Raw genomic sequence first — 27,576 nt, forward strand, 5'->3', positions numbered from 1 at the left:
AGAGACAAAGTCAGCAGTGAGGCTTTGCTACTTTTATACGTGGATGTGGAGTCATGTAGAAGCTGAAAACATTCCAGCATTGAAAAGCAATAATCAACAACACAGGTCGCTCCAGGTTACGAACACCTGAGTTACGGACACCCCTACGTAAGAATAAGCTCCCATAATAATATTAAATTCAAAAGTCTGATGTACATGTATTTGTTCATTCCTACAAACTGCAGAACTAGCTTCCTCTCTCTCTCCCCCCACTTCTATTAATTGCTTTTTCTTATCAGCCTTTTTTGCTTTTGATGCCATTCATTACAATAGCGTTGAGGTACAGTTACCATCTCAAGTGATTTTTGTGTATTCTCTGACTTATGGACAAAATCAACTTACGGACGTCTGTAAATTCAGAACCATTCGTTACCCAGCCTGTAAATGCTAGACCAAGTAACAGAAACACAGCAGGACTTCAAGGCTAGGATTAAAGACTCAAAATAGATTTGAAGAGCACCATTCACCCAGAGATTGGTCCAACACTGCCCCATTATATTTAAGAAGCTCCTTAAGTGGCTGTATGTGCCCATGAGGCCCTCCTGCTCCAACTTATGAGAAAAAAATGATCATATTTATCAGGGAAAGGGATGGGTCAAGTACAGAACAAAATGTGACTCACCTGCTCATAAATTTCTATTGCCTTCTGATACTGCTCCAGTTGTGCTGCATATGCAGCCACTTTCAACAGACACTTGTTAGCTGAACTGAAGTAAGAAAAGCCAAATCAGTTGTAATTTTAATGCAACGCGAATAGAATTCATTTATTCACTGGAGGTAATATTGTGTTAAATACCTGTTTGATTCTTCTCCTTTGTAATAATCTGCAGCTTGTTCATAATGAGCAACAGCCTGGGAAATTCAAACGTGTAACAATGTTTAAAAGCCACAGAGCCACTCTCTGGGGGTGGGGGGGGGGGGGGGGTTCTTTATCAGATTCTGAAGACTTCAGTACTGTATGTTACTTAAGGCAATTGATATATAGCCGAAAGATTTCCATTCCCCCTTTTCATGTATATCACCAATCTCAGTCAGATTACTTTTCTAATTCACAGGATATGAATAGATGTTGTACCACATAGGGAGCACTGTGCACAATTCTCAGAAGCACTATTTAAACAGGATCTCAAAGCACTTCATAGGGCACAGAGAAGTCTTAACACCTGAAATGTACTGCCCAAAATCATTATTTCATGTGAACTTTCAAAGAGTAATTGCATGTCTATTTAAGAAGATGCACATGCAGGGTTACGAGAGTGTGTGCATGGTCATATTTTAGGGTGTCTGACAACTTTTTTCCAAAGAGCTTAGGAAAGATAAAATAGGCAAAGTCCCTCCTTGAGGACTGCATGCTTCATGAGCAGCTACATACTGTAATTGGCAGAGTGACTAGCGTGACCCTCCATGGATCTATATTGGGCTCTCGCCTTTTCACAATGCCTTAGATGAAGGAGTATACTGTAGCTGTATATCCAAATATGCTGGCAATGTAGATGGGATCAACATGTTCGAACAAGAACAAGAATAGATTCAAGGGTACTATATTGGGGGGAGGGGGTGGTGGTGACAGGAATGATAAGCAGAATGTGACTATTATTCACTTGAAGAACATAATGGTAAATTAGAGGAGCCTTCTTTCTGCTTCCCCCTCAACTTAGGTTTATTAGAACATACAGCACTTAGCCATCAGTGGCAGAAGGTAGGCCACTGATAAGAAAATAGCTGTGATTGGAAAAACAATACAGGGTGAGGAGATGGAGTTTCATGATATCCAGCTGAGAGTCCAGCATGGGCATCCACTGTGGTTCTCTAATCCCTTTATGATTATTCAAGATAGTTACCAAAATGTATTCACACTTTACAGGAAGGTATACTAAAGAGAACATAGTGTTTATGGAAAAAGGCTCAGTCTAACACAATACCTTTTCAATGTCTACCAGCTCAGATTCATAAATTTCTGCAATTGTAATGTGGTGCTTTGCTGCAATTGTAAATCTCCCCTGTAGAATAAAAACAAAATATTTGGTCATGCATTTGACGTGCTTTCAGATAAACTTTCTATTTAAGCATCACCTGCTACTCTGCAGGTTACTGATGCATTAAAATAATTGCGATCTCGGAAATAGATTAATGAAGTTCCTTACCATATCTGTGTATATATCAATGGCAGCATTTAAGCAGTTGATAGCCTCTGTAAGGAAAACAATAAGGGTACTTCAGAAAAGCAATCTCCATCATTGAGCGATTCAATCTATAGACTTCATCTTAGTCATTTTAATTTACAAAATCCTACAGACCTGCTAAGGAGTGTCACGTTGGTATGAACATCATTCAAATCAATTGGCCCGCATTCAAATATATAATCCACAAGAAAGCAGCAGATTAGATGGACAAATCTGAGAGATCACTACCAACAGAATCAGAATATCAATTATTCTACCATCAAGCTAAATGAGCTTTCTTAAATAAAAATGGAATTATAGTTTTGAATGCTAGCTCCTGCTGACGACACAATGATTATTTTCCAGGAATCGATAGATTCTGGCATGGTTCCGGAGGACTGGAGGGTAGCGAATGTAGTTCCGTTGTATAAGAAAGGTGGGAGGCAGCACAAAGGAAATTACAGACCTATTAGTCTGACGTCAGTGGTGGGAAAATTATTGGAATCTATCCTCAAGGAGGAGGTTACCAAATACCTAGAGGCGCAAGGCAAGATTGGACCTAGTCAACATGGTTTTGTGAAGGGGAGGTCCTGTCTGACCAACCTATTGGAGTTTTTTGAAGAAATCACAGGTAGGGTGGATAAGGGAGAGGCGGTAGACATTGTGTATTTAGACTTTCAAAAGGCCTTCGATAAGGTGCCTCACAAGAGACTGATTAATAAGATGAGAGGTCATGGAATTATGGGTAGGATAGCAGAATGGGTGGAGCATTGGCTGGTTGGCAGGAAGCAAAGGGTGGAAATAAAAGGATCTCGTTCTGGTTGGTTACCGGTTACTAGTGGTGTGCCGCAGGGGTCGGTGTTGGGGCCGCTCCTTTTTACCTTGTACATCAATGATTTGGATGATGGAATAAATGGTTGTGTGGCTAAGTTTGCGGATGACACCAAGATAAGTGGACGAGTAGGGAGCATAGAGGAAATAGAAAGGATGCAGAGGGACCTAGACAGTCTAGGAGAATGGGCAAGGAAATGGCAGATGAGATTCAATGTTGAGAAATGTGCAGTTGTACACTTTGGAAGCAGAAATAAGCGGGTAGATTATTATCTAGAAGGAGAGAAGATTGAAAGTACGGTAGTACAAAGGGACTTGGGGGTACTCGTACAAGATACTTTAAAAGTTAACCACCAGGTTGGATCGGTGGTTAAGAAAGCGAATGCTATGTTGGCATTCATCTCGAGAGGTATAGTGTATAAAAGTAAGGAAGTGTTGATGAGGCTCTATGGGGCACTAGTGAGGCCTCATTTGGAATACTGTGCGCAGTTTTGGGCCCCACATCTTAGAAAGGATGTGCTGACGTTGGAGAGGGTTCAGAGGAGATTTACGAGAATGATTCAGGGAATGAAAGGGCTTACGTATGATGAGCGTTTGTCGGCTCTTGGACTGTACTCACTGGAGTACAGAAGGATGAGAGGGGACCTCGTAGCGACATTTAAAATGTTGACAGGAAAGGATAGAGTAGATGTGGCTAGGCTGTTTCCCTTGGTGGGCGAGTCCAGGACCAGAGGGCACAATCTTAGAATTAGAGGGTACAGTTTCAAGACAGAGATGAGGAGAAATTTCTTTACCCAGAGGGTGGTGAAATTGTGGAACTCCTTGCCACGCACAGCAGTGGAGGCCAGATCAGTGGGGGTGTTCAAGGAGGAGATAGACAGATATCTAAATAGTCAGGGTATCAAGGGATATGGGGATAAGGCTGGAAAATGGGATTAGAATAGTTTTTTTTCCCCACCCCATTTCTTTTTCCCTTTTCCTTGGAGCAGACTCGATGGGCCAAATGGCCTGCTTCTGCTCCCTTGTCTTGTGATCTTGGTGACAACAAGAGATATGAAGTATTAAAGTAAATGAAATTGAATGATACAGTCCTAGTGCAGGGAAATGGGATAAGTGTAGATGGGTAAAAAGGTTGGCATGGACGTGGTGGGGCTGAAGGGCCTGTTTCTGTGCTATACAACACCAGGACCCTATGAAACCAACTCATGTTGAACCTTGTTGAACAATTTCAGGCAAGGTTCTGCTTACAGAGGTTCTCCACTTGGAAAAACCAAGACCACCAGCTCCAGCAAGGTTCTTCAAAGGACTGCTGTTGTTGGTGGTGATAAGACAGGTCTTATTCGTCAAGAAGTAGGGATGGGCTGGGTAGATGATCAGAGTAGAGGAAAGGTGCTTTAATTATGGGAGTTTCACTATCCTACCTGGATCAGACCTTTAAATTCTGGTCCCATTTCTGGGTTTTACCAAAGAATTCCTTTCTCCGCATTCTTAAATTTCTGCTGCAAAACTCATGCCCCTGGGAGACAAATATTGACTAGAGGATAACAAGGCCTAGGAATTGTATTGCATAGTACAACACTAGTGTGCACCATGTATACAATTTCAGTGGGGAAAAAAAAAATCGACTGTAAAAGAAAGTCAGGGATTTACTGCAAGGTCCGCAAAATCAGTAATCCTCATACCAGATCCTGTGCCTGATGTACTAATATGCAGAGATCCACAAATGTTTCAATCTTGAGTGGCAAGTGTGTGCATAGAGTCAAAGAGTAATACAGCACAGATACAGGCCTTTTGGCCCAACGAGTCCATGCCGACCATGGTGCCCACCTAGCTAGCCCCAATTTCCTTGGTTCAGCCCATATCTCTCCAGGCCTTGCCCCTACCTATCCAAGTGCTTCTTAAGTGATACTATCATACCTGCCTCAACCACCTCCTCTGGCAGCTTATTCTATATACTCATGCCTCTCTGCATGAAAAAGTTGCCCCTCAGGTCTCTTTTAAATCTTTCCCCCTCACTCTAAACCAACTAGTTTTGGACTCACCTATCCTGGGGAAAAGACCATTACTGTCTACCTTATCTACGCCTCTCATAATTTTAAACACTTCGAGAGTTGCCCCTCATTCTCCAAGGAATAAAGACCTACCTGGTGAACCTCTCCCTGTAACTCAGGCCTTCTAATCCTGGCAACATCCTCATAAATCTTCTCTGCATTCTTTCCAATTAAACCATGTCTTTTCTTTCACAGTGCAACCAAAACTGTACACAGCACTATAAGTGCGGCCTCACCAACGACTTGCACAACTGCAACATAATGTCCCAACTCCTTTACTCAGTTCCCTGACTGATGAAGGCCAGTGTGCTAAATGCCTTATTCACCACTCTATATATCTGTGACGCCACTTTCAATAAACTATGCACTTGTTCTCCTAGGTCCCTCTGTTCCATTACACTCCCTCGTGCCCTACCATTCATACTACAAGTCCTACACCAGTCAGACTTACCAAACTGCATCACCTCACACTTATCTGTACTGAAAACCATTTGCCACTCCTAAGCCTACTTCCCTGACTGATCAAGATCCCCACGTGATGTACGATAACCTTCTTCACCATCAACAACCCCTCCTAATTTCATGCCATCTGCATACAAAAACTGCAATTTTTTTCAGCGATATCAAAGGACTTTCTCCTATGATATTAGTGGTTCCCAAAGTGTCCTGCTAGATGAACTCGAGAAAAATAAAGAGGGGATACCACTTACTATTATTCCTCTTTTGCCACCAGCCCATTTCTCTCTGAACAGGTAGGGGGTGCAGGTAAATGCAGTAAACCAATTGCTGACCTCATACATCTGTGCCAGGGGTTAAAGGAATGTGTGGTGGGGGGGTGGTGGGTGGGTGGGGTGGCGGATCAGGCTCCTACAGGATACCTATTATTACCTACAGATGAATCACTGCTTTCTTTACGTGGAAGAGAACATCTCCACTGAGTCATTTTGCAGAGCCTTATGCTGCCGCAACAACTTCCGTTCTTGCCTCAGAGAATTGAACACTCCACTGACAACTGCCAAAAGCCTCAAGACAAAAGCTTTTCATAAAGCTTTTGGAGTATTGTGTTCAGTTCTGGTCACCTCATTATAGGAAGGACGTGGAAGCTTTAGAGAGGGTGCAGAGGAGATTTATCAGGATGTTGCCTGGATTGGAAAGCATGCCTTATGAGGATAGGTTGAGCGAGCTATGGCTTTTCTCTTTGGAGAGGAGGATGATGAGAGGTGACTTGATAGAGGTGTACAAGATGATAAGAGGCATAGATCGAGTGGACAGTCAGAGACTTTTTCCCAGTGCGACAATGACTAACACGAGGGGACATAATTTTAAGGTGATTGGAGGAAAGTATGAGGGGGATGTCAGGAGTAAGTTTTTTTTTTACACAGAGAGTGGTGGGTGCGTAGGACGCACTACCCGCAGAGGTTGTGGGAGCAGATACACTAGGGACGTTTAAGAGACTCTTAGACAGACACATGATGAAAGAAAAATAGGGGGCTATGTGGGAGGGAAGGGTTAGATAGATCTTAGAGCAGGATAAAATGTCAGCACAACATTGTGGGCTGAAGGGCCTGTACTGTGCTGTAGTGTTCTATGTCCTATACACCAGAAGCAGATTCAAATTAAAGGGAGTAGTTACCATTACAACAGTTCAGGGCATTATTTACTGAAGCTCCGACTCTGGGCTAACCGGTCTCATGAGCTAAATTCAGCCCTGCTTAAATTCTCCACCTCCCCCCGCCCCTCCCCCGTTACATGAAACTGTTAGTCTGGCCAGAATGGAGAGTGGTGGACAAAGTGTGTGTTCACATGGCCTTAGGTTCTCATTCTCAGCCGGTAGGGAACCCCTCCACGTGGTTCAAGAAGGCTGGTATCATAGCTTAGACTGGTGAGGGACTGGACTGAACTAATTGATTCAGAAGGCAACTGAAAGCTTCGAAGAATGGTAACGTGGGTAGTTTCCCCACAGCACACCCTCACCTGAACTACCAAGCCTGACTTATCCAAAGTAAATACAATCAAGCTGGAGTTTTGCGTCAGCCTCATTTAAAAATCCCTTACCTTGCGGATCTGCTTTCTTGTACGCATTCCCTGCATCCACAAAACTGGTGGCAGCATCGTGTTTGCTTTGTAGCTGCAGGTGGAGCTTGGCTGACTGGCAAAATGCATTCCCCGCAGCTATTCAATGGAAAGGAAACAATGAGATCTGCTGTACTTCAACACATGGCAGAACAGTGACATCTCCCCTGGAACCCAGTGAGACTGTTCCCCTTGCTCAGCACAGCTGACGTAACCAGTAGATATAAATTATTTCAGTTTCATGACAAACTACCCATCAGTGAACAGTTCTGGTTTATAGTTTGACTAAACGCATGGATAGAAAATACACAGACACACTTTGTTGTGATCTTTAATCCTAGAAATTTTGCAGTTTATAATAACATCAAAATTTGAAATATTTCCTTTGCGACTCAAGCTACATAAATACTCCAAAACAAAGAATGAAGGCCAAGGAGCTCGGAGTTTAATTATCTCTTGGCTCAATTATCCTACGTTATGCCGTCACATCCTCACTTCACAAATTCAAGCCATGATCATAGATGAAACAGTAGCTATTATTCCTATTAAGTCTGCAAAGTTTTGACCATTGTGGTAGCGAAAGAGTTCCACAGGAAGGAAGGAAGAGACCACATAGTCTTGGTTTTGTTTGCAATCAAGCTGATGTTACAACTTTTCGTGGACTGCATCTGTTACAGATGATATCTCCCTTTAATGTTAACTGAGAAATTAGTTGCAACCTCAGAGAAAGAAAAGGACAGATCCAACAAAAAATAGTCAAAAAGATGATGCCTACAGCTTTGTGGGCCGGAGGGCCTAAATGTGCTGTAATTGTTCTATGATCGTTTTATAGATACATCTGTAACTGGTTTGGCAATGGGGGTTTAGATTTAAAAGCATTAGAAGAGAGAACCAGGGAGGAGAGGAGAATAAAGCAGACTATGCTGGAAATATTCAGCAGGTCAGACTGCATCTGTGGGAAGAGAAAGAGCTAACGTTTCAGGTACAAGATCTTTCACCAGCAAAGGAGATGGTTTTCTGCAAGGGCCATGTACTATCTGAAAGGGAAATGGAATCCTCTTCCACTAGAATTTTCGCAAAGGGCAACTGGATAAGCAGGATTGGTGGGGGGGGGCAGGGAAGGTGGAACACGATTTGAAATTGAAACTGTATCCAATTTCAATTCTCGCTCACACACACTTTGTGATCCCATCCAATTTTGCAATATCAAAATCTCAATTGCAGCAACATTAGGCAATGTGTGAAATTATTCTGATGAAGCCTTGTAATCCTTCTGGTTATTTTCCAACACTGCTGATTCATATGCTCTAACAGTGAAATCAGCTATACAGAAGGTACAATGGAATGGAAGATCAATAGGGAAGGAGCAGGCAATTAACAATTTGCATAAGAACTTTGTCTGGTATGCAAAAAGGTAAAAAAAAGATTATATTTTATTGTTGTAAAATTTTAATCAATGTACATGGGTAAAAATGTGAATCATAAGTATGAGACAACAGAATTGGCAGAGGAAGATTTAAAAGGGGCTAAAGAGTAATAGCAAGCATGTCACTTTCAATGTGCGTACAATGTACGGGTAATGTACTACAAAAGGATGGAAAGTGAAATCTCACCTAGACATTGTGCTAGGGATAAGACTTTACAAGAAAAGATAATTATAGACATTGTGTTCACCAAAGATGATTACAAATACTGTATTCACCTTCTGGAACTAAGCCTTAACAAAAATACATATACAGGGGCTCCCTGGGTTACAAAAGACCTAACTTACGGAAATCAGGTCCGTAAATTACGCAAATTTTCCCATAATTTTTTTAAGGATTTTTCAAGTCAGGGAAGTTACATACAGAAATATACAGAATTTTCAGGAGTTATGGAATAGGGGTAACAGCTAAGCTGGTTAATTCAAAAAATAACCCGTCTTCAAAACAAAACTGTTTACCTGTAACCTTCCACAGTAATCAGTTACTAAGGTCTGTTAAAGAGGCAGGCTGCCGTTCACCTTGGGAGGCTACTTAAGAGATTTTCTTTGGAAGCTGACAAGGCAAACTCTTTTATTGACAGCTGTAAAATATTTAACATCCATTGATACTTTAAGACAATCGAAATTAGCCATTGGATGTGGGAAATTCTGATTCTGTACCATTGTAACTACACCGGGGAAGACAATAAATAAATGTTCATGTTGATTGACTCTCGGTGAAATTGTTCATTTATGACTTATGGAATATAAACAAAAAAATACGGTTTACAGACAGCCCTCAGGAATGGAAGCCTTGCATAACTCAGGGACTGCCTCTACTAAAAACTGTACAAGAGCAACAAAACTGATCTGAAGCGCAAAAGGCATGGGCTACGAAGAAAGGGGGAGCTTTTAACCAGCAGAATAATCTGCTGGTTATCCAAGAAAAGAGCATGTTCTAAAGCAGAATTGGATTTGACAGGTGAGCTAGGTCACTAGAGATGGATAATGTTTTACTTAACTATTCTAATGTGCATCTAAAAAAGTAGATACATGGTATATTTGCAAATGTTGCTTTTTTGTGACATATAAAACACATCCACCTGAACATTTGTACATCTACGAGGGGATGACCAATGCTACTAAACATCTGATATGATAAGATCTTTATTAGTCACATGTACATCGAAACACACAGTGAAATGCATTTTTTGCATAGTGTTCTGGGGGGCAGCCCGCAAGTGCCGCCACACTTCCGGCACCAACCTAGCATGCTCACAACTTCCTAACCTGTACATCTTTGGAATGTGGGAGGAAACCCGAGCACCTGGAGGAAACCCACACAGACAGGGGGAGAATGTACAAACTCCTTACAGACAGCAGCGGGAATTGAACCCAGGTTGCTGGCACTGTAAAGCGTTACGTTAACCACTACACTACTGTGCGGTGCACTATTAGGAACAAACCACAGCATGAAGCACACAAGCAGTCCTTCTTATGTGCTTATTATTAGAAAGAGAAGCCCTGTCTGTTATTTTACTTGACACCTAGGTTGATAGTAGACTTCTTTTGATTTCACAAAAACATAAGAAAATAAGAACAGGACCAGGCCCCTCAGGCCTGCTCTGCCATTCAATAAGATCGTGGCTGATCTATGCTGGCCTCAATTCTGTGCCAGTTCCCCATAACTCTCTCATTCCAAACCCAGGTCAACAGACTGATCTTGGTAAAGCTGTCAGCAGATGTCAGCGTCAGACAGTTTCTCCAGCAAAAGCATGTTATTCATTCCAAATGTGAGAAAAGGCAGTATTTGTGGATTGTTGAGTGGGATGGAGGGGAAATCTTGGAAACCAGTATCCCATTCAGAAACGAGATAAAAATAAAATGTGAAAATAAAACTGAATATTGAAGTTTACTTTAGGAAAAAGCGACAATGTTACTGCAAGGATACAAGACAATTTATGTGGATTATAAATTTTGCTTCCATTAGCAGTTCAATTATCAGCTTGTGAGAGCGCAGCTGGTGTCAGAGATCACAGAAAGGTATCATCAACTAAGTATGATTGATACCTAATTCAAAGCACTGAGTGCAGCTGGCCCCATGTTTAACTTTGGATTTTGCATACTAATATCAAAAGTCAGTGACAATTTTGTGCCTCTTGATAAGTTTCACATCATACCCACTGAAATTATGGATCATTTTATTATAACTTTGTTTTTACTGAAATTCCCAACAAAATTGTCTTATTACCCAATTCAACATACTGTTTTACAAAACAAAACCATGTCATGTTCCTAGCTAAATGCAGTTTGCCTGGTTTTGAAGCAGGATAGACCAGATTTAAGTGTTATTGTGCTTCTTTGAACTACGACTTCTCCAACTACAATTAGCTCAAATTTGAAAAGACAAGACAGACTTGAATATTTAACCATGATACTACAATTATACAAATCATTGCCTTCTAAACTCTCAAAAAGCTTCATCTGTCTACTGGCATGTGTCTACCTCAAACGTCACATTTAATCCTCTAATCCTTTTCATCCATTTCCTGGGGTTTTAAACAATCTTTTAAGTGAAGATTTGTTTTTGCCCATTTCAAAGGTAAATCTATCTAATCCTTAAGCTGTTCTATTATCTATCTATAAGAACCAAAATGTAATAAATGAATACTTTATAATAAACTTCCAAATACATGATAGAGAGAAATGATTTGTTAAAGATACTGAGCAAAAGATGACTTGAAGCTCACAATGAAATCAACGATCCTTGCTAAAGTAAATCAACTTTAACAATTTAAGAAGTCAGAATCCATTGAAAGGAGTGCCTTGAAAATGAAAAAAAAATATTGCTGGAACTATAAACAAGAAGTTGGAAAGGTTCAACAGGTGGGGTGCACTTTAGGGGTGCAAGGACCAAGACCATCATTTTGAATGTGCACAGACCAAATAGACAGCAATGGCAAATGCTTTTCTGCAGCATGACTTGCAACCATTGGTGCAGCAACAGGCTGTCTGCTGCATTTGATGCTCTAGCAGATATGGAGGAGGACCCACTGCATAAATGAAATCATTTATACAAACACATTCTTTGAAAGGTGAATTATGTTGAGCTTACTTGGGATGGTTGCCTTTAAATGGTTAGAGGTTTATACCATTGCAAGAAAATGCAGATCACTGTGGATTGCTTAACAGAGATATGGGAAAAACATAGAATACGGAGGAAAAAAAATACAAAAACACAGTCATTGTCATTTTAGGCAAAAAAAAATGTTGCTCAAGATAATGTCTGTTCTGAAGAATATGGAATATAATTCAACCTTAGTAAATCAACATGAATTCCATTCACTTTGTATAGTTAATGCAGTTTATGTCCAGTTGTCACCTTTATTTTGAAGATTTGATCAGCAGTATCATGTTAGCATTCACCGTGAACCATAATCCAGATTTGAATATGTAACTCACCACTCCAGTTTTTAGCCATCTTGAACATGTTTGCAGCTCTTGCAAACATTTCACATGCTTCTTCTACTCTTGAGTTTCCTCTGTCATGAAATATAATATTAAAAATATAACCAATAGTCCATCATTTATTTCCTAATCCTACCTCCCTCTTGTTATTATAGTTTCAAAATAAAATCTCAATGATGTTTTGAATAGAAATAAGTCAATACAATTAATCATGCCCAGTGAAAATCATCTGGTCTAGCCGTGCTATCCAATGATCTGATCATTCTTCAACCTATCCTCTCCTAATCCCATAGAGCATTCAATGAAAATAGATCCAATTGCATTCAACTAACACAATCTCAGTTATAATCCCTTGGGCGAGCTGCCTGCCAGGCACACCTTAATGTACAACATTGAATGTCAGTGTGTTATTCAGTAAAGGACTTTATTTAATCCCCCTCCTCTTCCATTTTGTTTGAGTATTTTTACATTATATTCAGAAGATGTCATTTCTTTTTCCTCACAATACAACTAAATATTAAAGACCTAATAATCAATGATGGAATTTTATACATTACTGAAGTGAATTTCAAGTTAATTCTAGAAGGAGGCATCAGTTGTCTGGATTTATACTGTGTTTCTGGTACCTCAAAACTCAGTGCAGAACAGGACAGGCTGTTCATGACATGTCTCATGAAACTTGGGCAACTCTGTTCCATTTAACAGTTTTTTTTTAATTTGTTGTTCCCCCTCCCCCCCCACTGTTTGTGAGCATGGAGGATTCCCCAAAGAACATTACAGCATTATGACAAAACATCTAAATCAGAATCTCAAGATTTGTTAGGTTAAATATTTGTGGAAATACTGATGCAAGTGTAATATGCAATCTTAAGGCTCAACAGCAAGCATCCAACAAAAAGACTGGATGCTACTGGAACAAATGTACAGTTTTCCCCATTCTACAAGCTAGTGATAAACAAAATTGTATACAATAGCTCATGGATTTGAGTTTATCGGGGGCAAATGACAGCTATAGATCACAATTAAAGTAACCAGTGGAAGCATGGTTTAAATTCAAACAAACCTTTGAAGAATAAATTATGAAGAGAATTCTCCATGCAGTCAATGTGCTGTTTTGTCTAACATCACATCTAATAGGACTTTGCTATTCCATAATTACTCATGCATGGTTCCTTTGAACATTAAAAAGCATTTATTAAAGAACAAGTCAGAAAATGAAAGTTGAAAGGCAAGTAAGATGCTTCGTTTCTGCTGAAGTATTTTAACTGTCTCTATTAATCTCCCAATGACATGTCAAAATTTATCCAATAAGTAACTAAGGCCAACAGACAAGAAAATCCAAAGTGTAATTCCCAGCCTTTGCTGAATTAAATATTCCTCTGAGATAGAGGTAGGGTCACTAGAATTGGTTTAACCTGGTCCTGCTGGAAATCCAGTAACCCCCTCACCCACTGGAAGATGTGTTTTTGTGTAGGTAATGGGTGAGTAAAGGATTGGAATGGATTATGATAGCCCCAGCAGCCAAACTATTTGATGTTCACCCATAAGGTTCACAGATAAACAAAAAACACTGAGCTGAAGACTCAGGCAGTGCTTTGCAGTGACGCTACTGGAATGCTGCAGAGAGGGAGCAGGAAAGATCTGCTTTTTAGTCAAATTTGTCTTAAATATACAATGAGGTTTTACTATTAAACAGTGCACTTCTATTTTTCCAACTGGATCCACGTGAATTAATAACAATTTCAGCGAAACAAATCATTGGCGTGGAATCTCTCTGTCCTACAAACTTATTACAGTTTCAAAGTAAAATCTCAAAGATACTTTGAATAAGTCAATACAATTAATTATACCCAGTGAAAATCGATAATAACCTTTTGAACACCAAACTTATTTCTTAAATTCAACACTCCAGGGAATATTTAAGAAGCGATTTATTTCGGAGCGACTTCTAGAGCCAGTAATTCATGCTGCTGCTGGTGGTTATAATCCCAGATCCACACTTGTAGAGAGTGGCGAGGGCCACATTTTGTGCAGGAAACATGACAAGGACCAGCACCAGTGTCTGGACAGTAGCTGCAACCTTACCCGTGAGAGACGTCTGGTGCACAATTCCTTTTACTCTCGGCAAACTGGCCTTTTCTTGTTCAGCAATTTAAAGGGCAAAGCCCAGTGCGAATAGATTACTTTTCAAATTATTTTCCAATTAATTACCAGGCAATTTTCCACGCCAGCCTCAATAATTGCATTGTACGTAATAGAAAAGGACAAGTACTCCTTGTTGCCCCCAACCCCTTTATTTCCAATCAGGGAAGGTATATTCGTGCATCTGAAATTATTCCACAAGCTCTTGTATTCAAGATAAAAAGATGGCAGACAAAACACTGCAGTGTTTTTAAAGAAGATTCCATCTGCGGAATTATTCAGTATAATCGGCTTTGGGATCTTCCCCCGCCACAGAACATAAATATGCATTGCAGTTTCGTGCAATGGGCAAAATATACTGCCATTTATTTAATTAAAAAAATGATTTTCACTTGATAAATGCAAAGAATCAGCTTGCAAATGCCCAAGGCTACGCTTGCTGAGACAGCAGTATAATTACCCCGTTTACTGCCCAGCGATGCTGCTGCCACCTCTCTTACCCAAACAAGCCTCCCAGGAACGAATGCGACGATTTCACCTTCTTCTCGGCATCAGCCATCAGCTGCATGGCTTCTTTCTCTTTGCCCGAATTATCCATGTTGCAATTATTCCCGTTTTTGTTTCAAAGCAAGAACATGTAATTCTACCGCCGACTACGACCTTGCAGCTTGCACCGCGCCCCCCCGCTTCCTTCTGCTGCACCTGGTTGACTGCGACCCACTACGCCCACGGGTCCACCAAGTCAGCGCACCAGAACATCGCCGCGGCTCGCAAAGCACGTCAAGCTTAGTAGTTCCAGCTCTGCAGACTCCCGCATCGGTAACCGGGGGAAGGACTACAAGTCCCAGAATGCTCTGCGCCAAGCCGCGTCTTGGCAACCCCCGAGCATCCGATGCCAGCTAATGGGAATGGGTTGATGGCGGCTATTTGCAAATAGTATTTGGTGTATGGGGGTCATTCAGAAAGTTTAGTGCTAATGCACACAAATTTGCATCCCAGAAACACGTTATTCTGCTCAACTGGATCTTGCCAATGCGTACGTTTCACATGCACCTCCTCATCATCATTTCCCCTATGCCTTTCTCTAACGTGTAATTACGCAGCTTCCTTTCAAGTGCATCCATGCCATCCTTCTGGAAATAAAAAGAAATCTGCAGATCCTGGAAATCTGAAACAAAAACAGTAAATGCAGGAAACACTCAGCAGGTCAGGCAGCATCTGTGGAAAGAGAAACAGGTCCCAAGACTCTCATTTGGAACTTGGAAAGATTCTTGACAAGAAAGAATGTGGGCAAAAGAATATGTGCAGAACATTATTCTACATTTAGCTACCATGTTTACAAAATTGTAATCACTTAGTTCATTGTATTTGTACAAATTAATAAACAATGGAGCTTTTAGACATTAAATTTGATAAATTCTGTAGTTTGGTTACATGTCACCATTAGAAGCTGCAGGTATGAAGCGGAGTTTCAAACATCATGCTGAATTGTTAATATTCAATTTTAAAAGAATCATATTGTTTCAATTTTTCATTCTCTGCAACATCACTGTTTCCTGATCCAGCCTAACCAGTATGAAGAACTGGTTGTCAAATGCATCCCTGAATGAGATGTACAGGTAAAAAATTAAAAGCTCCATTTAAAAATAATTTAAAATTTTGATGAAAGGTATTGAACCTGAAATATTAACTCTGTTTCTCCTTCTACAGTTGCTGTCTGACTTGCTGAGGGGTTCATTACAGAAACGTGGTTGCAGGGCGGAGGTGATTGGGAATTAAATATCCAAGGGTATCAGGTAATATGGAAGGATAGGCAGGAAGGTAAGGGAGGTGGGGCAGCGCTCATAATTAAGGATGAGATCAGGGCGATAGTGAGAGACGATATAAGATCTAAGGAGCAGAATGTTAAATCCACCTGGGTAGAGATTAGGAACAGCAGAGGGAAAAAAATCACTGGTGGGAGTTGTCTGTAGGGCACCAAATAATAACATTACAGTGGCACAGGCAATAAACCAAGAAATATTTGATGCATGTCAGAATAGAACAGCAGTTAATTTGCTCAGAAAGAGTGATCACAGTAAGATTAAATTCTCATACAAATGGAGGGTGCAATAGCTCGACCTCAAAACAGTGCATTATGCCTAAACAAGGGAGTCTACAATGGGATAAGGTGGGAGTTGGCGAGCATAGACTGGGAACACAGGCTATATGGTGGGACAGTTGACGAACAGTGAAAGACTTTCAAAGATTTTTCACGGTGCTCAACAGAAGTATATTCTAGTTAAAAGCAAGAACAGTAAGGATGGGAAGAGCCAGCCTTGGATAATTAAGGAAATAAAACTAAAAGCCTATGCATACCCAGAGTAGTGGGAAACTGGAAGATTGGGAAAACTTTAAAAAGCAACAAAGAACCACTAAGCAAGCAATAGGGAAAGGGAAGATAGATTATGAAAGTAATCTAGCACAAAATATTTAAACAGATAGTAAAATTTTTTTAAATTATATAAAGCAGAGAAGGGTGGCTAAAGTAAACATAGGTCCCTTGGAAGACGAGAAGTGGGAATTAATATTGGGTAATGTGGAAATGGCCGAGCCTTTGAATGACTATTTTGTGGCAGTCTTCTCGGTGAAGGACACGTCTAACATGCCAAAGAGAGATGTTATGGATGAGATGGGAGGTGAGGACCTCGATAAAATCACTATCATTAAAGAGGTAGTGCTGAGCAAACTTGTAGGCCTAAAGGTAGATAAGGCCCCTCATCCTGATGAAATGCATCCCAGGGTATTGAAAGAAATGGCATAAGTTATAGTGGAGACGTTTGTGATAATTTACCAAAATTCTCTGGATTCTGGGCAGGTCCCGGCAGATTGGAAGACAGTGAATGTCATGCCACTGTTTAAAAAAGGATGTAGGCAAAAGGTAGGTAACTATAGGCCAGTTAGCTTAACCTCTGTAGTTGTGAGAATGCTTGAAGCTATCATTAAGGAAGAAATAGCGAGACATCTGGATAGAAGTGGTTCCATCAGGCAGGCACAGCATGGATTCAGGAAAGGCAGGTCTTGTTTGACAAACTTACTGGAGTTCTTTGAGGATATAATAAGTGCAGTGGATAGAGGGGAACGGTTGGATGTTGTATACTTGAATTTCCAGAAGGCATTCAATAAGGTGCCGCATAAAAAACTTATCCATAAGATAAGGATGCATGGAGTTGGGGGTAATGTATTGGCATGGATAGAGAATTGGTTAACCAATAGAATGCAGAGAGTTGGGATAAATGAATGCTTCTTTGGTTGGCAATCAGTAGTGAGTGGGGTGCCACAGAGGTTGGTGCTGGACCGGCAACTGTTCACGATATACATTAACGATTTGGAAGAGGGGACCGAGTGTGGTGTATCTAAGTTTGCTGATGACACTAAACTGAGTGGAAAAGCAAATTGTGCAGAGGATGTGGAGAGTCTGCAGAGAGATTATAGATAGGTTAAGTGAGTGGGCAAGGGTCTGGCAGATGGAGCACTTTATTGGTAAAAAGGTAATCCACTTTGGAAGGGAAAATAGAAGATTAGATTATTATTTAAATGGTGAAAGATTGTAGCATGCTGTTGTGCATAGGGATTTGGGAGAGCTTGTGCATGAATCACAAAAGGCTGGTTTGCAGGTGCAACAGGCTATTAAGAAGACAAATGGAATGCTGGCCTTCATTGCTAGAGGGATTGAATTTAAGAGCAGGGAGGCTATGCTGCAAGTGTATAGGGTACTGGTGAGGCCGCACCTGGAGTACTGCGTGCAGTTTTGGTCTCCGTATTGAGCAAAGATATACTGGCTTTGGAGGCAGTGCAGAGGAGGTTCACCAGGTCGATTCCAGAGATGAGGGGGTTAGCCTATGAGGAGAGATTGAGTCGCCTGGGACTATTTTCGCTGAAATTCAGAAGAATGAGAGGGGATCTAACAGAAACATATAAAATTATGAAAAGGATAGATAAGATAGAGGCAGGAAAGTTGTTTCCACTGGTAGGTGAGATGAGAACTAGGGGGCATAGCCTCAAGATTTGGGGGAGTAGATTTAGGACACAGATGAGGAGAAACTGCTTTTCCCAGAGAGTGGTGAATCTGTGGAATTCTCTGCCCAGGGAAGCAGTGGAGGCTACCTCATTAAATGTATTTAAGACACAGTTAGATAGATTTTTGCATAGTAGGGGAATTAAGGGTTATGGGGAAAAGGAAGATAGGTGGAGCTGAGTCCACAGCCAGATCAGCCATGATCTATTGAATGGCGGAGCAGGCTCGATGGGCCAGATAGCCTGCTTCTGCTCCTATTTCTTATGTTCTTATGTTCCACAGTTTTCTGCTTTGATTTCCTGCCAGTCCTTTCCTTGCTCCTTGCAGTAGCTAGTTCCACATTCCAACTGCTGTCAGGGTAATAGAGTTTCTCTAAATTTCCCATTGGACTTATTTGTGATGGTCCCATATTAATAGCACAACATACAATCTACTGGAGGAACTCAGTGTATCACGCAGCATCTGTGGGAGGAAAGGAATTGCCAATGTTTCCCGTCAAAACCCCACATCAGGCCTGAGTGTGGAGAGGCAAGGTGGCCAGTATAAAGAGGAGGAGGGGAGTGGTGAGACAGGAGTCTGAGGTGATTGGTGGAAGACTGTAAGATGACAGGCAGGTTACACCAGGTTGGGGGGGTGGGGGGGGAGTGGAGTTGCAAAACAGTGGCAGGTAAATGATAGATGGAGGCAAACAAAGAGAGAAAAAAATGAGAGGCCGATCTCAGTCCTTATGCAGGGTTTCCACCCAGATTTTAAAAATGAGTCAGTGTAGGTCAGTTAGCACAGCCTTCTTGAGTGAACAAGAGCTGTGGTGAACCTAAATAATTTTGGAAGGGTAGATGTTTATGTAGGGTAGAAGATGGAAGGCCAATTAATTGGATTGATTGCACCACCAATGTGCAGGCACAAAGATGATGGACAGAATGGCCTCATGTGCTGTATCTTTATGGGTCAGTTGTCCGTTCTGGATGGTGCTGTTTCTTCTGGAGATGTATAGCTTGGCCATTGATTTGAGTCAGGTGGGACCTGACTAAATGAGAAACTCATCAAACTGCAGATGCTGGAAATCTAAAATGGTGAGAATAGGTTACAGGGTATTCAGTGGTGGAATGGGACTGATGGGAATATTCTGAGAACTGGTACAGGTTCGATGAATCAAAAGCCTCCTTCTATGTCGCAAAAAAATGTGAGAAAATAAAAAAAACGACACAGAAAATGCCAGAAACACCCAGCAGGTCAGTCAGCATCTGTGTAGAGTGAACCAGAGTTAACGTTCCAGTCAATGACCTTGTTTCTCATGCCACAGATGCTGGCTGAATATTCCCACACTTTCTATTTTGTATCCCTGACTAGATATGTCAGGATTAGGTCAGGTCTGGCATGAGAAATAAAAGGATAAATCTCAGGAGTGGGTGCAGTTGGACTGGGCCAGGCTGCTTGGTATTTTACTGCACTTAAGTACACTAACCACATTTTTCCCTGCTTGCAATGCCAAATAGAATGGTCATGTGGCTGCATACCTGGTAAGCTTTTCACTGGGCCAAACCATTTCCAGTGGTAACTGGTTTATTATTGTCGCATGTACTGAGATACAATGAAAAGCTTTTGTTTGTGTGCAATCCAGGCAGATCATTCCATAGACAAGTACATCGAGGTAGTACAAAAAGAGTCATGGAGTCATACAGCATACAGGAAAAACAAAACAAATTGAGAATATAGTGTTGCGATTAGTGCAGGTAGACAAACAAAGTGCAAGGGGCCATGACGAGGTAGATTGAGAGATCAAGAGTTCAGCTTTATCGTGCAACAGATCCGTCCAAAAGTCTTATAACAGCGAGGTAGAAGCTGTTCTTGAGCCCAGTGGTACGTGTTCTCCAGCTTTTATATCTTCGTCAGGTCAGATATGGAGAAAGATCTGAGTCCTCAGGTTCAGCTTTGTTTTAGTTTGACACCGAAGCAGACCACTACCAGGATGAGTCTTCCAATGGGAAGCTGGTTCTCGGCTGATTGGCTAGGTCCTGTGAAGCACAGGGCATTTTGACTATGGGTTGGCTCTGTCCCCCGACTGACTGACTCTGAGAGTTAATGAGGTCTTGACCCCAAGCTCACCGAATGACAAAAAACTGTTGCTGGTCTATGACTTACAAGAAACAAGGTAGAGAATCAATGGGATTCATCAGTTTTTGGGCTCAGCGGCCTTTTATCTTCTGTTGGATACAGATAATGCTGGATGGACTCTGTTGTGTCCTTGCACCTGATTGTCTACCTGCACTGCACTTTCTCTGTAACTGTGACACTTTACTCTGAACTGTTATTGTTTTTACCTGTTCTACCTCAATGCACTCTGTATTAACTCACAGTTACTGCACTGTGTAATGAATTGACCTGTACGATTGGTATGAAAGACAAGTTTTTCACTGTACCTCAATACAAGTGACAATAATAAACCAATACCAATACCAAATGCCAGTGGTGCCAGGTGCAGTTCTGCTGAATAAAATTGCTCACCAAAACTTGCAGTGTTACCTTAGTTTGCTGCAGTATGTGAGGGCACTCAGTGAAAGGAAGTAGACATTAGTGTTTTTTTTCCCCAGTGGGCGAGATGCCTCTTGTAGGTAGTCCAGGTCTCACAAGCATCTGGAGGGCAGGGATCACTGCTGCCTGGTAGACTATGAGTTTTGTGCCAGGTCTGAAGGTGTGAACTTCAAGTACCCCTTTCCTCTATTGACCTTCAACAAAAGTGTTTCCAACCTAGTGGGGAGTCGGCTATCCCAAGTAAAAGTGAACTCTGTGACATGCGGAGGGAATCCAGTGGCTGAGGCCATAGCTGACACAAAGGAACATGGGATTTGCTTATTGAAGAAAATCACTTCAGCCTCAGGCAGTGTTCCAGACTCAAATACCTTCACCTACTTCAACAATAGCCTTCCATTCATCATAAGATCAGGTGTGGAATGTAGCACCAGTATTTATTTGAAAACCTTTTGAAGCTTAATACTCAACATTAGCATCACATTTGTACTTAACAAGACACAGTGCAATAGTGTAATAATATGCATTCCCCTGAAGGCCCCCCTTGACCTTCAGAGTAGGCAGATGAGGAAGAGATGGTCATGTTACAGTTTGGTACTAAGAAAAGCATGGCATAACAACTGTTGGCTGCTAAGTCTACAAGCTTTAACCTTCCATATTCTTTCTGCTCAAACACAATAAGATGTCCAGTGTGGCCCCCACCAAATTGGGCAAAACTTACATTTCATATGAGTATTTCTCTTGATCAAAATTCCTGTTGTATTATTTCAATGCAGAAAAGTAGTGACCAAGCCCCAGAGGCCAACCTGGATGTCAATGAGTGGACCACGTGCCATGTAACATACTGCCATTGCAATATCTTGAATAGTGATTCCAGTGGAAGGTGTGAATGCTGTAAGAATTTCAACTGCATGTTGTATCTGAAATGTGCAGCCTACTGGTGTGCAAAGGAGGCAGGGAAGTCTTGTAGCTTGATAATGTGAAGGCTTTCGCTGGGTTGGCATGCAGGAATTTATATAATCTTTGGCAGTCTTATCTTCCCTGATTTTCAAAGTACTGTATATTCTAATCTATTCTTGGATCTTGCAAATAGTCCACACACTAATGCTCCTGACCACCACTTTCTGTCAGGCACAGTGCAGTGTCATTTTTAAAGAAGGTACTCGAAGTTCAAATGGACACACCATCTGTCACACACCAGTCTGACCACTTTACTAACCATGGAACCAGTGATTAGATCCACCAGTGTGAGAAAGGAATCAATTAGGGAAGGAATCAGCCATTACAAACTATATTTGGGTCTCCTTTTACTTCATATTCATGCAGCATATGTTTCCCCATTCATCCCTTTCTTTGCAAAGTCCTCTAAGATTATTAGCCCCCTTTTCCCAAGTGCCCAACTCTACTTTGAAGTAGTTACAGCCCTTTACAATTCAGGGATGATGTAATTCTACTTTTCCAATTGTAATTAGATTGTTTTAGGAGCCTTGGGATTACGACTACTCATTCACATGTGCTGATCTTAGCACGATCCAAATAATCAAATACCAATTTTGCATTAGCAATAACCAGTCCTCTTACTAAACCATGAGCACATTCCTCACAAGGTCTTGATCCAGGGCTTTGATCCGAAATATCAACAATTCCTTTCCTGCCACAGATGCTGATCAACCCGTTGAGTTCCTCCTGCAGACTGGTTGTTGCTCCAGATTCCTGTCCCTTGTGTCTCTCCGTTCCCCACAAGGTTTCATTTTAAGTACTTAATTCATTGATATAAACTTGGAGTTGAAGTTTGGCCCCAGCTGCTCCAGTGCAGCTACCTCCTGCCATGGTTTTGCAGGAGACTGATAGCACTCCGACACCTCACTGTTTGAGATAGCAACATCATTGCCACTCCTGCACCATTCATTATCTAGGGCCTTCTGGGCAAATGTCAACGATATCCTGGTAAATTGTTATTGTTGTACTTCCCATTGAAATAGCAATCACCACATGATGGCATTGTAAGGCCTTTGATCTGCCTAGTTGAGCATAATCACATCAGTATGGAGTTATTCTTTAAGCTATGCTGGTGTTTTAAGTAATAACTGTGTTTCTGTGCATTCACAGGATCTATTTTCTTTCAATACCTCCACAGGTGCTGGGAATTTATAAAACCTCATTGCATCAGATTTCAATTTAGGACATGGATATGAATATTAAACAAGAGACAAGTCTGATTTCATCCACATATTGCGAAAATATGTTACTATTTTAGAGTGGGAACCCACATGTTAGGCGCAAGCAAATTACAGGCTGCCCCCAGGTTACAATCACCCCAATTACGGACACCCCTATATACGCACAAACCCTCATAACATTATTAAATTCAGAAATCAACCATACGTACAAACATTTATTCCTAAGAATGGCAGAACTAGTTTCCTCTCTCTCTCTCTGCACTTCCAGTAATTGTTCTTTCTTATCAGTCTGATGTTCTTTTGATGCCATTCATTGCAATACTGTGGAAGTACAGTTACCATGTTGAGTGATTGTTGTGTATTTTCCAATTTACTGACAAAATCAACTTAAGGACATCTATAAAAATGGACCTGGGAACCGCCTGTTTCTTTTTTTATTTCCCAAGCCATCCACCACCACCACCCCACCCCCAGAGTAGAGTTACTTCATCTACATGATACTGGAGCACATGATTATTTATAAAAAAAACTTCTGTGATATTATCTTGATTGAATTCATAATATGTATTCAAGGAGGTTTTGTGAAGCAGTGTAAACAAGTCCTACCAGGGAGAAAGTTGTACTAGATCTTATCTTACGGAATGAGGATGAGCAAGTGATAGAAGTATGTGTGTGCAGAAACCCTTTGGGAACAGTGAGCATAGTTTGGTAAGTTTCAAGGTCATCAAGGAGAAAGATAAGGTTGGTCCTTAAAATAAGGCTCTAAACTGGAGGAAGGTAGATTTCAATAGTGTTGGACAGGACATGCCAGAAGAAGATTGGGAGTAGCTGCTAGTGAGGAAAGCAACATTCAATAAGTAGGAGGTGCTTAAAAGCAAAATGGTAAGAGTTTAGAGTCAGCATGTCATTGTCAGGGTAAGAAGCAAAAATGGTAAGATTAGGGAACTTTGGTTAGCAAAGGATATTGAAGGTTTGATCAGGGAAAAGAAGGAAGCATATGTTAGGTATAGGAAATTGGTATCAAATGAATCCTTTAAGGTTTATAGAGGATATAGCAGAGAACTTAAGAAAGAAATCAGGAGGTAAACAGGGCCCATTAAATTATCTTGGCAAGTAGGATTAAGGAGAACCTTAATACCTTTTATATTAGAAGATAGTAGCCAAGGAAAGAGTAGATCCCCTCAGAAACCGACAGGGTAATCCATGTGTGGAGCAAGGGGATATGAGCAAGGCCTTATATGAATACTTCTCATTGGTATTTACCAGTGCAAAGAATGTGGAGCTGGAGAGTTAAGGGAGGGGTGTGCTGACATTCTGAAGCATGCCTGTAGCAGGAAAGAGGAAGTGTTAGAAATATTGGAGCACATTAGGGTGAATAATTCCCCAGGGCCTGATGAGATCTATCCCAGGATGCTAAGGGAAGCAGGGGAGGAGATGGCTGGAGTTCTGACTGAGATTTTTGCATCTTCATTATTCACGGGTGAAGTATCAGAAGACTGGAGGATAGCTAATGTTGACCCTTTGTTCAAAAAGAGCAGTACAGATAAGCCTGGAAACTACAGACTGGTGAACATTACATTAGTGATAGGGAAGTTGTTGGAGAAGATTCTGAGGGACACGATTTGTGTTCACTCGCAAAGACAGGGACTGGTTAGGAGGAGTCAGCATTGTTTTGTGCAGGGGAGAAAATTGATGAAGGCAGTATGGTTGATGTGGTTTCCATGGACTTCATTGAGGCTTTTGACAAGGTCTCACAACGGTAGGCTGGTCCAGAAGGTTAAGTCACAAGGGGTCCATGGTGTGTGGGGAAACTGAATCCAAAATTGACTTGGTGAAAGGAGGCAGAGGGTAATGGTGGGTGGGTGTTTTTCAGACTGGAAGTCTGTAACAAGTAGTGTACCGCAGGGATCGGTGCTGTTTGTTGTTTGTAGTATATTTAAATGAGTTGGATGAGAATGTAGGTGGTCTGATAAGTAAGTTTGCTTATGACACAACAATTGGTGGAGTTATAGATAGTGAGGGAAGTTTTACAAGGAAACAGTGGGACATAGATCAGCTGGAAAGTTGGGTGGAGAAGAGGCAGTTGGAATTTAAGTGTGAGGTAATGCACTTTGGGAAGACATATAGAGTAAATGGCAGGGATGCATGATGTACAGAGGGACCTTGGGGTGCAAGTCCATAAATCACTGAAAGTGGCAATACAGGTGGATAGGGTAGTGAAGAAGGAAAGAGGAAATGTTAGAAATATCGGAGCAAATTAGGGTGGATAATTTCCCAGGGCCTGATGAGATCTATCCCAGGATGCTAAGGGAAGCAGAGGAGGAGATGGCTGGAGTTCTGACGGAGATTTTTGCATCTTCATTATCCATGGGTGAAGTATCAGGAGACTGGAGGATAGCTAACGTATGCTTGCCTTCATAGGCCAAGGCATTGAGAATGAGAGTTGGGGTGTCACGTTGCAGTTAGACATGACATTGGTTAGACTGCATTTGGAACATTGTGTACAGTTCGCAATGTTCACTGCAGGAAGGATGTGGTAGCAATAGAGTGCAGATTCACCAGGATGTTGCCTGGAATGGAGCCTGTAGTTGTAAGGCGAGATTTGTTCGGCTGGCTTTATTCTCACTGGAATGTAGAAGGCTGACCTTACTGAGGTTTATAAAATTATGAAAGGCATAGATAGGATAGATAGAGTCTTTTTTCCAGGGTGGGGGGTGGGGTCTAGAATTAGAGGGCAGAGGTGCAAGGTGAGAGGAAAAATTTAAAGGAGATCTCAGAGGTCAATTATTCACACAGACGGTAGTGGCTATCTGGAATGAACTGCCAGAGGAGGTGATACAGGCAGATACAGTTACAAGATTTAAAAGGCATTTGGATAGGTACTTCAACAGGAAAGGCATAGAGGGATACACGCCTAATGCAGGCAAATGGGATTAGTGTAGATAGGTATCATGATCAACATAGACAAAATGGGCCAAAAGGGCTCTTTTCTGTGCTGTACATTCTATGATTCTATGAATACTACATGGACATTTTTACGATTTTTCCTCTCTTAAAAAAAGGGCTTTAACAAAGATTATTTTCATGATGATTAGGTATCAGCACTAACAACATTAGTGTTGACACCTCAGCACTAAGGTATCAACATATATATTATATTTTCAAAGCCAATGTCCATAGTAGATCTTGCATGCTACTCAATGCTTTGTCAAAAAGACTAATAATATGCTGCTCTGTTCTGAATTAAAACAGTTGTACACATGTTTATATGCTACAGCATGTTCTGATATTCTAAGTAGCAAGGACTTTACAAAACCAGAGGAGCTACAGAGATTATTGCTTCATGTGCAATCTTAAGGAAAACTCTCTTCCCTTTTAATGTACAAAATGATAGGTTCAGTCTTTACGTCATATTCCGTTTGACCAGCCTCTTATTAGATCATTAAAGTGTGCCCAAAACTATTCATAAGAAGCTATTGTGACTTCATGACAACAGAAAGTATAAATATAAAGAAATTCTGTAATCTTTAGAGTTTCCAATATGTCCAAGAAAGAGAAGATTTATGAGAAAGACTTATCCATAGCTTAAGTGTTATTGGAATACTAAAATCTTTCAGAGCCATATATGGAGCAAGTTATCTGAGAACATTCCAATGACATATTTTGGCTTCCACAACTTGCAAGGTATACTTTTGATCTTAACAATAGTCAACATGATGAAACTGAAATAGTGTATGGTATTAATTCACTTTCAAATGAAATATTTTCCCAGAGATTTGATACTAGATTTCCAGCAATTACTCAAAATCAGTGCCTCTGATTAAAAGGTTGCAATTTGAGCACAATAACTAAGATAACATTTCAGCACAGCATGGAGAGGGTGTAAACCCCAGTGCTAATCCCAAGGTTGCTTTTACCTGCTGTGGCATCTGTGGGAAGGGCTGTCCTGGCAGCCTCCATTCCATGGTCTTTCTGTGAGGCAGACAGGCTATGAGTAAAAACCAGGCATCAGCTGGCGGAACCTGAGGCCCCACCCTCAGCTCCGCCAGGATGGTGTTTGACATTGTCAAAGACATCCATTAAAGCCTTTGATATTCAGAGACATTTAAACTCAATCCAAGTGGATATAAATAATTTAAGACTAATAATTACCTAAAAATAATTAAAAATAAAAAAGTTAATAATACATGCAACTACTGTAATTGAAAAAAGAACATAGTAAAATAAAGAAAAATAAATTTAATGCATTATTCCAACTGGTTCAAACTCTGCACTACCAATAATTATTCTTTAGTCAGATTGATTAGGAACAACACAATTACTTGCCCTGATCATGTGGAAGATACCACATTTTTTAAGTAGTTGGCAAGCACCAGCCTGCCATGCAAAAAGTACAGAGAAAATCTGTGGCAAAATACAAATCTAATGAGTGTTTGATGCTATGTTTGCCACTGTTAGGAAGTAGGGTCTACTTTCACCTTTACAACGCTCCATTAGCTTTTACATGCACTCATTATGAACCCGCAGATGAGATAAATATAAAGCAAAGCACTGCATTGGAACTTGGAAGGTGGCAGAGATT

General features: G+C 41.0%; 1 protein-coding gene across 1 annotated transcript in view; it reads right to left on the bottom strand.

Annotated features, from left to right (window-relative positions):
- Positions 1-15,036, bottom strand: part of LOC127568616 (beta-soluble NSF attachment protein) — a 32,188-nt gene extending 17,152 nt beyond the window's left edge. Inside the window, exons 1-7 of the mRNA XM_052012579.1 lie at positions 14,729-15,036; positions 12,081-12,160; positions 7,139-7,255; positions 2,184-2,230; positions 1,962-2,039; positions 836-891; positions 662-746 (exon numbers count right to left, since the gene is read on the bottom strand). Of these exons, the coding sequence (XP_051868539.1) occupies positions 662-746; positions 836-891; positions 1,962-2,039; positions 2,184-2,230; positions 7,139-7,255; positions 12,081-12,160; positions 14,729-14,826 (561 nt within the window). The 5' untranslated portion in view covers positions 14,827-15,036. The remainder of the gene's footprint in view (positions 1-661; positions 747-835; positions 892-1,961; positions 2,040-2,183; positions 2,231-7,138; positions 7,256-12,080; positions 12,161-14,728) is intronic.
- Positions 15,037-27,576: the final 12,540 nt, after the last annotated feature.

This window comes from Pristis pectinata, chromosome 3 (genome assembly GCF_009764475.1).
Source record: "Pristis pectinata isolate sPriPec2 chromosome 3, sPriPec2.1.pri, whole genome shotgun sequence".
Lineage (NCBI taxonomy): Eukaryota > Metazoa > Chordata > Chondrichthyes > Rhinopristiformes > Pristidae > Pristis > Pristis pectinata.